The sequence below is a fragment of the Aspergillus chevalieri genome, chromosome 1 (genome assembly GCF_016861735.1).
Source record: "Aspergillus chevalieri M1 DNA, chromosome 1, nearly complete sequence".
In the NCBI taxonomy this organism is placed as follows: domain Eukaryota; kingdom Fungi; phylum Ascomycota; class Eurotiomycetes; order Eurotiales; family Aspergillaceae; genus Aspergillus; species Aspergillus chevalieri.
In genome coordinates, this window is record NC_057362.1 from 2,595,373 (window position 1) to 2,611,954 (window position 16,582).

At 51.1% G+C, this 16,582-nt stretch overlaps 5 protein-coding genes across 5 annotated transcripts; 2 read left to right on the plus strand and 3 right to left on the minus strand.

The window, feature by feature from the left end:
• Positions 1–148: 148 nt before the first annotated feature.
• Positions 149–3,727, plus strand: ACHE_10928S (DUF4470 domain-containing protein; the record flags this gene model as incomplete). Its single annotated transcript, XM_043284719.1, has 3 exons — positions 149–323; positions 372–419; positions 474–3,727. The coding sequence occupies 3 exons, from the start codon at positions 149–151 to the stop codon at positions 3,725–3,727; spliced, it is 3,477 nt and encodes a 1,158-aa protein (XP_043132048.1).
• Positions 3,728–4,482: 755 nt separating this feature from the next.
• Positions 4,483–8,370, minus strand: ACHE_10929A (uncharacterized protein; the record flags this gene model as incomplete). Its single annotated transcript, XM_043284730.1, has 1 exon — positions 4,483–8,370. One exon carries the CDS (start codon positions 8,368–8,370, stop codon positions 4,483–4,485), a length of 3,888 nt encoding a protein of 1,295 aa, XP_043132049.1.
• Positions 8,371–10,019: 1,649 nt separating this feature from the next.
• Positions 10,020–12,839, minus strand: ACHE_10930A (uncharacterized protein; the record flags this gene model as incomplete). Its single annotated transcript, XM_043284742.1, has 1 exon — positions 10,020–12,839. The coding sequence occupies one exon, from the start codon at positions 12,837–12,839 to the stop codon at positions 10,020–10,022; it is 2,820 nt and encodes a 939-aa protein (XP_043132050.1).
• Positions 12,840–13,900: 1,061 nt separating this feature from the next.
• Positions 13,901–15,124, minus strand: ACHE_10931A (uncharacterized protein; the record flags this gene model as incomplete). Its single annotated transcript, XM_043284753.1, has 1 exon — positions 13,901–15,124. One exon carries the CDS (start codon positions 15,122–15,124, stop codon positions 13,901–13,903), a length of 1,224 nt encoding a protein of 407 aa, XP_043132051.1.
• Positions 15,125–15,746: 622 nt separating this feature from the next.
• Positions 15,747–16,206, plus strand: ACHE_10932S (uncharacterized protein; the record flags this gene model as incomplete). The annotated part of the gene is made up of 2 exons (XM_043284764.1): positions 15,747–16,093; positions 16,149–16,206. 2 exons carry the CDS (start codon positions 15,747–15,749, stop codon positions 16,204–16,206), a joined length of 405 nt encoding a protein of 134 aa, XP_043132052.1.
• Positions 16,207–16,582: the final 376 nt, after the last annotated feature.

Sequence of the window (16,582 nt, forward strand, 5' to 3'; positions counted from 1 at the left end):
GCAGGAAATTCACTGAGCCTCGCTTAAACCCCGCGCGCACGCTAGATAGCTCGTCACCGGCAAGCTTTCCTCTTTCCTTTTTTTCCCCCTCATCAATCTCATCGCTTCAACTAACAACAACCGTCCCGGCCAATGGATGTTATTGCCCATGATGGTCACACCCACGCATCTGCTGACAGACACCTTTTTCTATGCTATTGGAAATACTCCTGCCGTCAATCTCACTAGCTCAGTGCCTCCTGATCAAGATGCAGATATATTGCTTCTGGGATGTGGTGATGTGCGGAATATCCTCTTCTCTATTTATATGGGCATGGGGAACGGTACGTTCTATACACTTAGGCCAAGGTAAAACTTCTAATAGGAATTAGGTCGCAGGATTGATTTTACGTGTTGTGATATTCAGCCTGAAATCATAGGTAGGTGTCACGCTGTACCTGCATGGTGGGGATGGACTGACTAGATGACTATAGCTCGAAATATCATACTTTTCACACTAATACTTGATGATACTGGAGGCGACAATGTTGAGCGGATATGGAACATCTATTACCATGTTATTGTTGATGATGCTTCCTTAAATACCCTTCGGAAGCAAGCCTCAAAACTTCTCAAGGAAGCAGCCACAGCTACAGAATGGAACAAGACAAGGTATGGCGCTATTCTTCGATTTTGTGATAGCTACACCTTCTCCCAGGTCTTGAAACTCTGGAAGTTTTATGCTCTCCAACCGTCGCATGGGCAATCATTTAAAAAACAACAGGAGAAGCTTCGCAATAGTACTAAAAAAGCGAATGAGATCCAGAGAGACATAGTGGGAGACAAGCTGGTTTACACCGGTCTTCTATCGGCAGCTCCTCAGATGAATTTTGTTGCTATGAAGGACGTCGCCAATTCATACAAAACATTTTGGAGGACCGGGTCATCAAAATTGAACCAAGCAAGAACACGGGCGAATCGCAACCCCATGTTCGGGACTACCGACTCCCGCCACATTTTGCACTACGGAACGGATCCTGTCATTGGGTATCACCTTTCCACGGCATATGCTGAGCTATCAGAAGACTCTCCCTTGAAGACCGATGCGAGCAAAGCCAAGAAAATGGGTACCTGCTTTAGCATGGCCTTTGAGCAATTCCGCGCATTCACCAAGGCGCTCCGAAAGTCGGCATCATATTTAACTCTACGCTTCGTCATCACAGATGCCATGGCCCTCTGTCACACTTTTCAACATATGCAAATCCATGAAAGCAGCAATTCTGCCGGGTGGTATCGAAGTTTTCGGACATGGCAGCCCCTGGTCCTTGATAACAGGGACTACTTCGCGGAGGGTACTAACACCGTTGCCCCTTTGTCATTTGACGTTATAGACACATCCAATCTGATGGACCACTTGGGCTGCTTGAACTTGCTTACTGCGGCCGGCGCTCTTTTGAAACAAATACCAACGTCTACCTTGTCAACTGAAGTATTGGTGCCGCGCGAAGTGAACATGGACGAATTTAAGAAAAATCTCTTGTTTGGAGATATCCCAACAGTTGCCCTATTGCTGTCCCTTAATCCAGTGGAGAATTGGACGGGAGCAACTTCTCGAGCTGGCTCTCCCACAAGGCAGTCACAGTTCATACTACACTGGAAAAGCACGGCAATTTACGACAAGGAAACCGCAAACCCGTCCCTCTCATTTGAATCTAAAGAGCTTGCCGGGTTTCTGTTTCAAGTCTACAAAAGAATGTTCAGTAATGAAAACCCGACAGGATGGCTCAGTGGTATTCAAGATAGATTGCAGAGACAGGCATACGCCCATTACACAAGGTCAAGTTTTGTCGCGATTCTTAGCCTTATACGTCGTCGAAACATGGTTGTGTGGGATGATTTCATGCGTGAGCTTTACAATCTGATTCTAAACGATCCGTCTATCAAATTTGGTGCAAGCTATGTAGCAGAGATGATTGCTTATTTGGATGTTTTGGGGTTGCGTCCTATGCCTGATACGGAGCTCCCTTCGCGATTGGCTGTCAATAGCCCTCAGTGTCCGCTACAGCATTGGGAACATGTGCCTTCATCACTGTGCGTCACAATGATTATTCCACGTGAGAAGTTGCGACTATTCGAGAGAGCATCAAGCAAGGGTGGACCGGTTGTACAGATGGTTTTACGAGACATGGAAATGGACGTTCAGAGTTTCTACCTGAACATTCAGGCTGGCTTTGGACATCTGAGAGTGCTTGGGGAAAGATATTCTGAGGATCTTGCATTGGAGATTGAGGAAGACAGGCGAAATTGGGATGGCACTGCCCCCATGATCGTATCTGCCGTGGTCCCGTCGTGGGTGGTTCTGCAGAAGGTTGACCTATCGACCGAGGTCATCTTCGCTCTTAATCAAAGCCTTTACTCGTTCGCCGCGTTTGGTAATAAGCTGGGCTTGGAACTCGCTATAAGCAAGTCAACTCTTGCCAGTGAAGATGTTTATATCACCAAGAACCGCCCGAATATGTCTACACATGTGTCTTTCTCGGGAATCAGTTCCAGTCCATCTGTAGAGGATGTTAAGCATTTCTCAACAACATCATCTGAGTCTGACAAGGAAGAAACGCAAACCCAGTTCCACGCACGACTGACCACCGACCAGTCAAAGCTGGAAAGTATAATGGCGCATATTGATATCCTTCCAGGACAGTTACAGAATGTGCTGCAATCAGGAGCTGGTGTAAAAGCTATACAATCCTCCTTATTTGAGGTTTCCATCTCATTCGACACGGGGACCCTAATCAAGAAAGTGCAATTTCCCACACCAATCTCTATGAATGGAAGCAAGACTCTGGTTGCACAAAAGCCATCATACGTTGAGTTTATCGCGCCCGTGCCGCCTCAGAAGGAGATTTCTGACCGTCCCGACAGTTTGTATCCCATGGTCCATGGGAGAACATTTGTCGAGCTTCGCACACCGCACTATGTGTCACTTGACAGGCTACCGATTCTCAGTCGCATGAATGCAGCTGGGATGTCATGGTTGCTTCCACATCTATCGAGTATGTTTTCCCTTAGTGGGCATGATACGCAAGAGACCCAAGTGAAATCTGGATCAAAAAGTGGAGATGTGCGCGTGAATTTCAAAGACTCGCTTTTAGCATTATTTTCATGCTCTACAGGTATGAATGGAGTCCGACGTCATGATGTTCTGGCATTGAATAGTCCAGAGGAGGGAGGAGTCCACATGCTCATTTTCGTGTCTTCTCTTCGCCTGGACATGTCCTGTCAGCATGTCGTCCTAGACGTTGCCGTCCTTCCGCTTTCATTGGATACCATTCCAAAAATGGTACCACTACTCAACACGGTTAAACAACGGGGCTTCTTATCCATTACAGTAGATAAAAGCGAACTCCTCCAATGGAAACATGCATTGCCGGCCATGGTCGAACGCTGTCGTGATTGGAACCATAAGCCGTCTTGCGAATACCTAACAAGCGGCAAAATCCCTGTCTCTGTTGAATTTGGACAACAGCCACTCTGTTCTTGTGGGAAAGGCAGGTTCCCTCGCAGCTACAAGACCGCTTTACCTGGTATCTGGAAAGAAATGTCAAAGCACGCCGTGAGAGCGGCCATTGCACCAGTTTTCCCATATCCTTCATTAAGCACTAATTCGAGCTCAACAAACCAGATGAATAGAGTGAGAGGCAAATTTCAGGGGTTGTTAATGGCGTTGCTCAAACGCTTGAGGCGTTGAGATTGAATCTTCCCAATGTGATAAGCGGAAGACTCATTTCTTCAATGCGGGGCATGGTGCTGGAAACTGAATTGGGGTCATATCCTGCGGAAGAGTTACTGGCGTCTTTAGATGAGAGATGAGATATAGGACATAGCTTATTGATTCACAAAGGACCATTTATTGTCCATGTCATGGCCAAGTTAGGAAATTCAATGTACGATCTGAATGCATGGGATATCTCAGATTAAAGAGATTCCTACAAGACATCTATGAGAGATATAAACAGACGAGGCAGATTAATAAAGCCACTTTTTAATCATATACCTTTCACAGAGTGCCTGTTATTACCTCCAGACTGAGAAATAAGTTTCTGATCTGATCAAGATTTGCTCTTTCCAATTTCATCGGAGAATTGGCATTGACTGTCATATGGTCCTGGGGGTATAGTGAGCTGCTATTTTCTATTATGCAAACGGTTTCTCGCCTTAATTGGTCAAGAGTGGAGCTGGGAATGGCTGCCTCCTATGCCTTGGTTGAATATACGGGCCCGGATCGAGCCGATCCCAACAAGGTGTTGGATCACCTGCCCCACACAATACAAAAGCCCCGCACATGATACAGCCGTTGGTTGGTTGGTTGATATCATTTACCCTGACCCCTCGCTCGAAAGCGATATGCAGGCTACCTCGACTATATATATCCGCGCGTACGTACATGTAGTGTGTTCCGCTTCCTGAAAACGAACTTAGAGCCTCGTCAAGGCCTGCCGTGGCCTAACTGCCGTTCCCATTGTTAGGCTGCCCTCGTGGCGCGCGACTCCAAAACCGCTGTGACGCCTCGGCGAAGTCCAAAACGGCCTTGACCGTCTTTGCCCTTGAGACGGTGTCTGGTTTACCTTTCTTACCTACGGTCGAGCCTCCCAGTAGACTCGAGACGCTACTGAGCGCGTCCCCTACTTCCCTCCGTAGCTCTCTTCGAATGTCCCTCAGATCTGGACAATCCACCAGCACATGGGTGACAGTTTCTTGTGCGCCGCACACGCACCGGTCGTCGTCGCGGAAGCGAAAGGCTTTCGCGTAGGTAGATAACCAACTGTGGCCTGTGCGTAGCTGTGTTAATAAGTACGCTCGGTTCCTGGGCAGGCTCCCATATAGCCTCCTCGTGTGAGTTGCTGGTAGGGTGCTGTCGATCTTTCGTAGGTGACCACCTTTGTTGGATGACCTCCATTCCTGCTCCCACTGATTAAGGATATTGCCGTGGAGGCGCGCGCTCTCCCTCGAGAGTAGTGGGCGGAAGGGGTGCGTCTTGCCTGGGCGTGCAGCATCCTTGGCCTGTTGATCTGCAGCGTCATTTCCAGGGTTATCGCAGTGCCCTGGCACCCATTGAAGGCGCAACGCGATTCCTTTTGTTTGGACCTCTGTGGCAGCCTGGAGGATCGCATGGATGATCCGCTGTCCAGATTTGATCGTCGGATTTTGAGTCGCCTGCAAGGCTGATCGGCTGTCGCACAGTATTGTCGCTGTTCTCCGTCTCCTTTCTAAGCTTTCTGAGGGCTGATGGGCAACTTTAAACACTGTGCTGATAGCGTAGAAGATGCCAATAAGCTCCGCTACATGAACCGACCAGCGGTCCATTGGTCCTACTTGAATCTGTTGAGATTCGACAGTCTCCAAGTTGCTGTCGAGTGCCACAACGGCAGCGCCTAGGTGACCCTCGCGTCCAGAGGCATCTGAGTAGACAACAATATCCGATGTGGACCGTGTAGTTTCAGCTCGCTCCACGGCCGTTTCTCGGTCCGATCCAACCTCAATCTCCGCGAAGGGTTCAGCTCGCCACGGTGGCAGTGGACTTGGGTCAATCGTTTCTAGTTCATCCAATCTTTGTAAGTCCATAGTCTTTAGAGCTTCCGCCAGTGGGAACCGAGCGTAGTTTCCAATGTTGTTCCTTCGTCTCTGAGCTCGGAGGAGCGCACCCCAAATAGGGTGAATACGAGGTAGAGTGTGGAGTCTCGCGATGGTATATTGTGCTCGGCGGCGGAGGCGGAGGTGTGTTGGAAGGACATGTGCTTCCACTTCTAGAGTGGCGGACGCTACTGTCCTGAACGCCGACAGGATACGAACCAGAGGGGCCCTTTGCACTGTGTTTAGGTGGCGCAGGTGGGTTTTATCACGTAGAGGGTCATGCCAGACCGTTGACGCATAGTCTACCACTGGTGTGACGCACGCTTGGTAAATTTGTCGCATCTGTTCTGGGCGTAGATGTCGCAGTCCGGCCAGAGCAATGGTTACCTTGGTGGCACGTTTGATGGCTTGCTGGACATGCTCTTTCCACCGCAACTCATGGTCGAAGATCACACCCAGTAGCTTCGCCGTGGGTGATGGTTTGACAGTTTTCCCGTTTATGACTACTTGCCCTTGTAGTTGCTCGCTTCTTCTCCTGGTGATATGGATAAGCTCGGTCTTCTCAGCTGCGAAGCAGGAGCCAGTCTGTTGCGCCCACGCTTCGATGCGAGGGATATCCTCTGACTGGATTTTGGCTAGGTTCTCTTCGGCTGAGCGGCCTACTCGCCAGCGGAAGTAGTCATCAATGAACGCTGATGCGCCACCACGAAAGGTGACTGGTTGGTCGACCAGGTCGGAGTTGAAGAATGTGAACAGAATGGGTGAGAGGGGTGAGCCCTGCGCCAGTCCTGCGTTGACTAGCAGGGCGACCTCGGTACGGAAGTCATCAAATCCTATGCTAGCGTAGCGTTCGCTCATAAAGCTTGCAATCCACTTTCTAGCTACGGCTGGGATTCCCTTTGCTCGGAGGCGGGCGTCAAGGCTGATTTTGTTGACTCCGTTGAAGGCCCCTTTCAGATCGAACGCGATGAGTGTCATTACTCCATGTTTATACCAAGCTTGGTCAATCGCGTTGGAAAGGACTAGCAGGGCTTGTTCAGTGGTCCTGCCCGGTCGCCCTCCGAATTGTGTGTCGGGTAGTAAGCCGTGCTTCTCGGCGAGGTACGATAGTCGTCGAGCCATGACTGCCTCAAGAAGTTTACCTAGTGTGTTAAGGAGTGAGATCGGGCGATAGGCCCCAGGGATCGAGTAGTCCGGCTTCCCAGGTTTCCGCAGCACCACGATCTTTGCTCTCCGCCAACGTCTTGGGTGGTGCCCTAGTTTAATTGATGCTGTGAAGATTCTGGTAATGAGCTTTCCTATATACTTCCATAGGTGTTTCCACACAAGCGTCGGTAGACCGTCTTCGCCCGGTGCCGTGGAGCTTTTGGCTGCTTTAAGAGATCGCTGGATTTCCAGTTCCGTGATTAGTGGCCAGGGTAGCTCCAACGGGGCCTGGACTGGTGGGTCTTCGAGGGGTTGGTCCATTTTGGGGAAGAAAGTGTCCAGAAATGCTTGTGCCTTGTCCTCGTTCTCCACCAGTTCGTTTGAATCAACGTGCAAGGCCGGGATGCAACCCCAGGTCTCTCGCGGTTTCATATAGGTAGCCGCTTTCCATAGCGTTCCTTCCCCAGCTCCGTCTAGGAACTGTTTCCAGTGTGACTTTTTGACTTTTTCAATAGTACGGGTCCAGGCTCGACGCTTTTGCTGCATCTCTTGGAAGAGGGTCCCTGAGCGTGCGTGATCTCGTCCGTATTCCGCACAGCTCTCTTGCCATTTCCGGCGTAAGCGGTTGACCTCGGTCTGTTGGCCTTTAAGGTCTGGCGTGAACCAGCGTTTGGAATAGGGGGTTGGGCGTCGGTTTGGGGTGTGGTTCTCCACGGCAGATATCGTGATTTCTGTGAGACGTTCGACTGTTTCGTCTAGAGCTGGTCTCGTTTTGATCTCTTTCCATGGGCCCATCCGCTGGAGCACTTCGGCTCCGATCTTGTCCCACTCTGCTCGTTCGTACGCTTTCCTCGCCTTGGCGGTGGGCTTGTGGTAGGGTTTAAGGCTCCATTCCGAATATGTTGCTCGGTGGTCCGACCCGTAGTTTTCGTGGTAAAGGTGACATTTGATGAGCAGGCCCGGTCGGTCCGTTACAGTTAGATCGATAGTCGTGCTTTTTCCTGGGTCGTTAAGGGGCCAGAAGGTAGCTGTACCTCGAGGCAGGCAGGTTTGTAAATTGTGCTCTTGGAAGAAGGTGATGAGTTCACATGCGTCTTCGATAAATCTCGGTTGAATATGGTTGCCGCCCCACATTGGGTGATGGCGGTTGAAATCTCCTGATAGGATAACAGTCGTGGACCGCCGGTCGTCCCGTCGGGCGATTGAAATTGTGTTTTGGATTGCTGTGAGCATGGGTTCTGCTGATCCTTCATCGGGGGCGTATAGCGGGACAGAAGGGAGGTAAACAGAAAACAGGAGAATTTGGGAGTCGGCAGTCCAAATCTTGATGGCAGTAATGTCTGGGTGTTCGCACCGAATCTGCCGGTGCGAGGAGGTTGATAGGTTGCGGTTAACATATACGAGGCTACGAAACCGAACTGCGTCCGTGTCGACAGTTGGTCGGTATAGCCGCCATGCACTGTGATTAACGTGTGTTTGATAGCTAGTGATCGACGGTTCCTGGATCAAGAGAATATCCAGGTTCTGGCTCTGGTGGTCGTTGATGAGCGCTTCCATCCTTGGCCCCGATTTCATGATGTTCAGCTGTAGTACGCGTAGGTTGGTCTCTAACATTGCGAGGGGTTGAAAGTTGCGGGGGTCAGGCACTGATGATCGCCGGTTGGATGCTCACCGCTGCAGTCAAGGCATCGCGGCCGTACGCTGGATGGGCAGTGTTCACAAAGGTGTTGGCCGGCACAGTGGCCGCAGCGTGGTGTCTCCTTGCACGACCATGCCAGGTGTCCGAAACGTTGGCACCAGAAGCATCTCTTTTTCTTGATTTCACGGCGTTCAACGCTGCCGATCTGTCTTTGGCCAACAAGGAGGCCGTTATTGAGGATGTATTCGGCTCCCTCTGCCGAGTCAAACCAGATGCCGAGCGATGCGAATTTCCCTAGCACTTTGTCCTTCCGCTTGAGCCAAGCCAACTCTTCGATTTGAAATCCCTGCTCTGCTAGGTCGTTTTCTTCCATAATCTTCGTGATAGCTTCCGTATTGGCATTTTCCAAATCGAAGTCTTCTGTTGGGGTACGGTGTACGACGACGCCGAACCTTGGCTTTACCAGTTTTGTGTTGTTTCCTAGTTCGTTCAACCATTCAGTGTTGTTTCGAGCAGCCTCTGCTGACGTTTGGTTCTTAAAGCGAATCACATATCCGGTTTTAGTGGTGCCAATCCCGGCGACCTGTGCATCTTGCGTAGCTGGTGCACTCAACAGGGCTGTACGAATGTAGGAGTTTGCAGAGTCGGTGGGGAGGTATCGGCCAAAGGCGTTCCCATCGTTGGCCTGGTTGTCCTCTGGATCTACGAATGACCGCTGGGTGCTGATCCGAACGCACTTCTGGTCCTTGTCAGGGCGTTGGTAGCTCGGCTGAGGGTTCGCATTGCCCGAGCTGGCTGCTACGGCAGCCCACGATCTAGCCGAGGGCGCTGGTGGGGAAGTATCAAGTTGTGCACTCAAGGCTTTGACTTCTTCATGGAGTTTCTGGTTCTGTTCGTGAAAGACGTTTTGGTCGTGTTTGACCTCCTGTAGCTCGGCTTTGGTAGATTCGATGAGTGCGGTTTGGTGGTGGATGATGTCCTTCAGGTCGTCGATAAGCTTCCACACCTCCCTGGTGGTGATCCGGCCGGTGCCCTCTTCAGAAGCATAGCTCTCGTTGAGTCGTCCTCTCTTTCTTGTGACTCGCGTTGGGATATTGGTCACCCTAGGCTGGAAATCCTCGACTGAGAAATTGGTGGTTTCCTGGGTGTTTGTGGGCGTGGCCTCGGGAGGCCCCGCGGGTGGGTCCGCCATCAGTCCGGGGTTGGTTCCCGCTCGGCACACAACGACGTTTTATATTGCAATAGTATCAACCACAACGCAGTTCTCCGATTGCTTTCGCCTCCGGTCCTTTCTATTCTTCGTTTCGGTTCACCGTAGTCCTCAGATGCAGCCCTTAGCGAAATCGCCTTCACCGGCAGACATACGGAGATTGTTTTCGGGCCCCACTGCCAAGGCTTTAGTGGGGATATTTTATTGAGCTGCCGGCTTTAATTGAGGGCTGCTGTAAATTATTTGTTCACACATGATACAGCCGTTGGTTGGTTGGTTGATATCATTTACCCTGACCCCTCGCTCGAAAGCGATATGCAGGCTACCTCGACTATATATATCCGCGCGTACGTACATGTAGTGTGTTCCGCTTCCTGAAAACGAACTTAGAGCCTCGTCAAGGCCTGCCGTGGCCTAACTGCCGTTCCCATTGTTAGGCTGCCCTCGTGGCGCGCGACTCCAAAACCGCTGTGACGCCTCGGCGAAGTCCAAAACGGCCTTGACCGTCTTTGCCCTTGAGACGGTGTCTGGTTTACCTTTCTTACCTACGGTCGAGCCTCCCAGTAGACTCGAGACGCTACTGAGCGCGTCCCCTACTTCCCTCCGTAGCTCTCTTCGAATGTCCCTCAGATCTGGACAATCCACCAGCACATGGGTGACAGTTTCTTGTGCGCCGCACACGCACCGGTCGTCGTCGCGGAAGCGAAAGGCTTTCGCGTAGGTAGATAACCAACTGTGGCCTGTGCGTAGCTGTGTTAATAAGTACGCTCGGTTCCTGGGCAGGCTCCCATATAGCCTCCTCGTGTGAGTTGCTGGTAGGGTGCTGTCGATCTTTCGTAGGTGACCACCTTTGTTGGATGACCTCCATTCCTGCTCCCACTGATTAAGGATATTGCCGTGGAGGCGCGCGCTCTCCCTCGAGAGTAGTGGGCGGAAGGGGTGCGTCTTGCCTGGGCGTGCAGCATCCTTGGCCTGTTGATCTGCAGCGTCATTTCCAGGGTTATCGCAGTGCCCTGGCACCCATTGAAGGCGCAACGCGATTCCTTTTGTTTGGACCTCTGTGGCAGCCTGGAGGATCGCATGGATGATCCGCTGTCCAGATTTGATCGTCGGATTTTGAGTCGCCTGCAAGGCTGATCGGCTGTCGCACAGTATTGTCGCTGTTCTCCGTCTCCTTTCTAAGCTTTCTGAGGGCTGATGGGCAACTTTAAACACTGTGCTGATAGCGTAGAAGATGCCAATAAGCTCCGCTACATGAACCGACCAGCGGTCCATTGGTCCTACTTGAATCTGTTGAGATTCGACAGTCTCCAAGTTGCTGTCGAGTGCCACAACGGCAGCGCCTAGGTGACCCTCGCGTCCAGAGGCATCTGAGTAGACAACAATATCCGATGTGGACCGTGTAGTTTCAGCTCGCTCCACGGCCGTTTCTCGGTCCGATCCAACCTCAATCTCCGCGAAGGGTTCAGCTCGCCACGGTGGCAGTGGACTTGGGTCAATCGTTTCTAGTTCATCCAATCTTTGTAAGTCCATAGTCTTTAGAGCTTCCGCCAGTGGGAACCGAGCGTAGTTTCCAATGTTGTTCCTTCGTCTCTGAGCTCGGAGGAGCGCACCCCAAATAGGGTGAATACGAGGTAGAGTGTGGAGTCTCGCGATGGTATATTGTGCTCGGCGGCGGAGGCGGAGGTGTGTTGGAAGGACATGTGCTTCCACTTCTAGAGTGGCGGACGCTACTGTCCTGAACGCCGACAGGATACGAACCAGAGGGGCCCTTTGCACTGTGTTTAGGTGGCGCAGGTGGGTTTTATCACGTAGAGGGTCATGCCAGACCGTTGACGCATAGTCTACCACTGGTGTGACGCACGCTTGGTAAATTTGTCGCATCTGTTCTGGGCGTAGATGTCGCAGTCCGGCCAGAGCAATGGTTACCTTGGTGGCACGTTTGATGGCTTGCTGGACATGCTCTTTCCACCGCAACTCATGGTCGAAGATCACACCCAGTAGCTTCGCCGTGGGTGATGGTTTGACAGTTTTCCCGTTTATGACTACTTGCCCTTGTAGTTGCTCGCTTCTTCTCCTGGTGATATGGATAAGCTCGGTCTTCTCAGCTGCGAAGCAGGAGCCAGTCTGTTGCGCCCACGCTTCGATGCGAGGGATATCCTCTGACTGGATTTTGGCTAGGTTCTCTTCGGCTGAGCGGCCTACTCGCCAGCGGAAGTAGTCATCAATGAACGCTGATGCGCCACCACGAAAGGTGACTGGTTGGTCGACCAGGTCGGAGTTGAAGAATGTGAACAGAATGGGTGAGAGGGGTGAGCCCTGCGCCAGTCCTGCGTTGACTAGCAGGGCGACCTCGGTACGGAAGTCATCAAATCCTATGCTAGCGTAGCGTTCGCTCATAAAGCTTGCAATCCACTTTCTAGCTACGGCTGGGATTCCCTTTGCTCGGAGGCGGGCGTCAAGGCTGATTTTGTTGACTCCGTTGAAGGCCCCTTTCAGATCGAACGCGATGAGTGTCATTACTCCATGTTTATACCAAGCTTGGTCAATCGCGTTGGAAAGGACTAGCAGGGCTTGTTCAGTGGTCCTGCCCGGTCGCCCTCCGAATTGTGTGTCGGGTAGTAAGCCGTGCTTCTCGGCGAGGTACGATAGTCGTCGAGCCATGACTGCCTCAAGAAGTTTACCTAGTGTGTTAAGGAGTGAGATCGGGCGATAGGCCCCAGGGATCGAGTAGTCCGGCTTCCCAGGTTTCCGCAGCACCACGATCTTTGCTCTCCGCCAACGTCTTGGGTGGTGCCCTAGTTTAATTGATGCTGTGAAGATTCTGGTAATGAGCTTTCCTATATACTTCCATAGGTGTTTCCACACAAGCGTCGGTAGACCGTCTTCGCCCGGTGCCGTGGAGCTTTTGGCTGCTTTAAGAGATCGCTGGATTTCCAGTTCCGTGATTAGTGGCCAGGGTAGCTCCAACGGGGCCTGGACTGGTGGGTCTTCGAGGGGTTGGTCCATTTTGGGGAAGAAAGTGTCCAGAAATGCTTGTGCCTTGTCCTCGTTCTCCACCAGTTCGTTTGAATCAACGTGCAAGGCCGGGATGCAACCCCAGGTCTCTCGCGGTTTCATATAGGTAGCCGCTTTCCATAGCGTTCCTTCCCCAGCTCCGTCTAGGAACTGTTTCCAGTGTGACTTTTTGACTTTTTCAATAGTACGGGTCCAGGCTCGACGCTTTTGCTGCATCTCTTGGAAGAGGGTCCCTGAGCGTGCGTGATCTCGTCCGTATTCCGCACAGCTCTCTTGCCATTTCCGGCGTAAGCGGTTGACCTCGGTCTGTTGGCCTTTAAGGTCTGGCGTGAACCAGCGTTTGGAATAGGGGGTTGGGCGTCAGTTTGGGGTGTGGTTCTCCACGGCAGATATCGTGATTTCTGTGAGACGTTCGACTGTTTCGTCTAGAGCTGGTCTCGTTTTGATCTCTTTCCATGGGCCCATCCGCTGGAGCACTTCGGCTCCGATCTTGTCCCACTCTGCTCGTTCGTACGCTTTCCTCGCCTTGGCGGTGGGCTTGTGGTAGGGTTTAAGGCTCCATTCCGAATATGTTGCTCGGTGGTCCGACCCGTAGTTTTCGTGGTAAAGGTGACATTTGATGAGCAGGCCCGGTCGGTCCGTTACAGTTAGATCGATAGTCGTGCTTTTTCCTGGGTCGTTAAGGGGCCAGAAGGTAGCTGTACCTCGAGGCAGGCAGGTTTGTAAATTGTGCTCTTGGAAGAAGGTGATGAGTTCACATGCGTCTTCGATAAATCTCGGTTGAATATGGTTGCCGCCCCACATTGGGTGATGGCGGTTGAAATCTCCTGATAGGATAACAGTCGTGGACCGCCGGTCGTCCCGTCGGGCGATTGAAATTGTGTTTTGGATTGCTGTGAGCATGGGTTCTGCTGATCCTTCATCGGGGGCGTATAGCGGGACAGAAGGGAGGTAAACAGAAAACAGGAGAATTTGGGAGTCGGCAGTCCAAATCTTGATGGCAGTAATGTCTGGGTGTTCGCACCGAATCTGCCGGTGCGAGGAGGTTGATAGGTTGCGGTTAACATATACGAGGCTACGAAACCGAACTGCGTCCGTGTCGACAGTTGGTCGGTATAGCCGCCATGCACTGTGATTAACGTGTGTTTGATAGCTAGTGATCGACGGTTCCTGGATCAAGAGAATATCCAGGTTCTGGCTCTGGTGGTCGTTGATGAGCGCTTCCATCCTTGGCCCCGATTTCATGATGTTCAGCTGTAGTACGCGTAGGTTGGTCTCTAACATTGCGAGGGGTTGAAAGTTGCGGGGGTCAGGCACTGATGATCGCCGGTTGGATGCTCACCGCTGCAGTCAAGGCATCGCGGCCGTACGCCGGATGGGCAGTGTTCACGAAGGTGTTGGCCGGCACAGTGGCCGCAGCGTGGTGTCTCCTTGCACGACCATGCCAGGTGTCCGAAACGTTGGCACCGGAAGCATCTCTTTTTCTTGATTTCACGGCGTTCAACGCTGCCGATCTGTCTTTGGCCAACAAGGAGGCCGTTATTGAGGATGTATTCGGCTCCCTCTGCCGAGTCAAACCAGATGCCGAGCGATGCGAATTTCCCTAGCACTTTGTCCTTCCGCTTGAGCCAAGCCAACTCTTCGATTTGAAATCCCTGCTCTGCTAGGTCGTTTTCTTCCATAATCTTCGTGATAGCTTCCGTATTGGCATTTTCCAAATCGAAGTCTTCTGTTGGGGTACGGTGTACGACGACGCCGAACCTTGGCTTTACCAGTTTTGTGTTGTTTCCTAGTTCGTTCAACCATTCAGTGTTGTTTCGAGCAGCCTCTGCTGACGTTTGGTTCTTAAAGCGAATCACATATCCGGTTTTAGTGGTGCCAATCCCGGCGACCTGTGCATCTTGCGTAGCTGGTGCACTCAACAGGGCTGTACGAATGTAGGAGTTTGCAGAGTCGGTGGGGAGGTATCGGCCAAAGGCGTTCCCATCGTTGGCCTGGTTGTCCTCTGGATCTACGAATGACCGCTGGGTGCTGATCCGAACGCACTTCTGGTCCTTGTCAGGGCGTTGGTAGCTCGGCTGAGGGTTCGCATTGCCCGAGCTGGCTGCTACGGCAGCCCACGATCTAGCCGAGGGCGCCGGTGGGGAAGTATCAAGTTGTGCACTCAAGGCTTTGACTTCTTCATGGAGTTTCTGGTTCTGTTCGTGAAAGACGTTTTGGTCGTGTTTGACCTCCTGTAGCTCGGCTTTGGTAGATTCGATGAGTGCGGTTTGGTGGTGGATGATGTCCTTCAGGTCGTCGATAAGCTTCCACACCTCCCTGGTGGTGATCCGGCCGGTGCCCTCTTCAGAAGCATAGCTCTCGTTGAGTCGTCCTCTCTTTCTTGTGACTCGCGTTGGGATATTGGTCACCCTAGGCTGGAAATCCTCGACTGAGAAATTGGTGGTTTCCTGGGTGTTTGTGGGCGTGGCCTCGGGAGGCCCCGCGGGTGGGTCCGCCATCAGTCCGGGGTTGGTTCCCGCTCGGCACACAACGACGTTTTATATTGCAATAGTATCAACCACAACGCAGTTCTCCGATTGCTTTCGCCTCCGGTCCTTTCTATTCTTCGTTTCGGTTCACCGTAGTCCTCAGATGCAGCCCTTAGCGAAATCGCCTTCACCGGCAGACATACGGAGATTGTTTTCGGGCCCCACTGCCAAGGCTTTAGTGGGGATATTTTATTGAGCTGCCGGCTTTAATTGAGGGCTGCTGTAAATTATTTGTTCACACATGATACAGCCCTTAGCGAAATCGCCTTCACCGGCAGACATACGGAGATTGTTTTCGGGCCCCACTGCCAAGGCTTTAGTGGGGATATTTTATTGAGCTGCCGGCTTTAATTGAGGGCTGCTGTAAATTATTTGTACAATGTCTCTCGAAAGTATGGCAAAGACTACCGAAAGTGACAAGGAATAAAATCAATAAGACAACATACAAGCGACATAAACAGGCCAATTCAAAACAGTTGCTAAAATTTTCCTGACGGATATGCGGCATGAGATTATAACACTTTGGTCCAAGAATTATCTGCTGTTTATTGATGAAGAACTTCCACCAAGCTCTGATTTCCAACGTTATCCAATGGTGGTGTCTTATAAATTATTATTGGACACTGAATCTCGCAGCGAGAGAGATAGATTGCGAGCTCGATTCTATAAGGTGCTTTTCTACCAACTGAAGGATAGATTGTGTGAGACGTACCTTCGATCTGATACACTGGATATGATCACTCGGTTCATCACATCATCCAGACTTATCGACTGCGAGTTCAATACAGTGAAGCAAAACATCAGAAAATGGGCCCAGAGTGGTGGAAAATATGATGCCTTATGCAGAGACCTGGCTGAGGATGAGGAGGATGTCAATGGTCAGGAGTACGGATACTTAGGGACCTTATTTCGTCTACCTGATGATGTGACAGATAGATCGTGAGTTGGAAGCTGCTTATTTATTTCCTTGGCTAACATACATATATATATATAGCCTAAAAGACCTTCCAAATGAGGGCCATCCAGGGAAATCAAGATTAATCGTTTCATAAGCCGTGGTATATGCAATGTTGAAAACAGAAAGTGTATGAATAATCTTGCACATACTATTTTCTATCATCTGTGGGATGACATAGAATCTTCAGGTTGTGTATTTACGAGATCGGAATTTGAAGGGATGTGGGAATAATTCGGTCGATTCATATTACTTTTATGTGAACATTGATTGTTAAGAGGCCACTACATACGAGCAAGTTGTCTCAGGAAGAGATAGGGACAAGAGACTGTAAAATAGCTGCCGGCCTCTAGTCCACGAATGACGGTATGTCATAGCTCTAGGGACAGCAGTACGAAACCAACAGTACGCGACAGAATAATGCATCAAGATATTGTAGAAAAGCGACAATGTACATAGCGATTACCATTAAG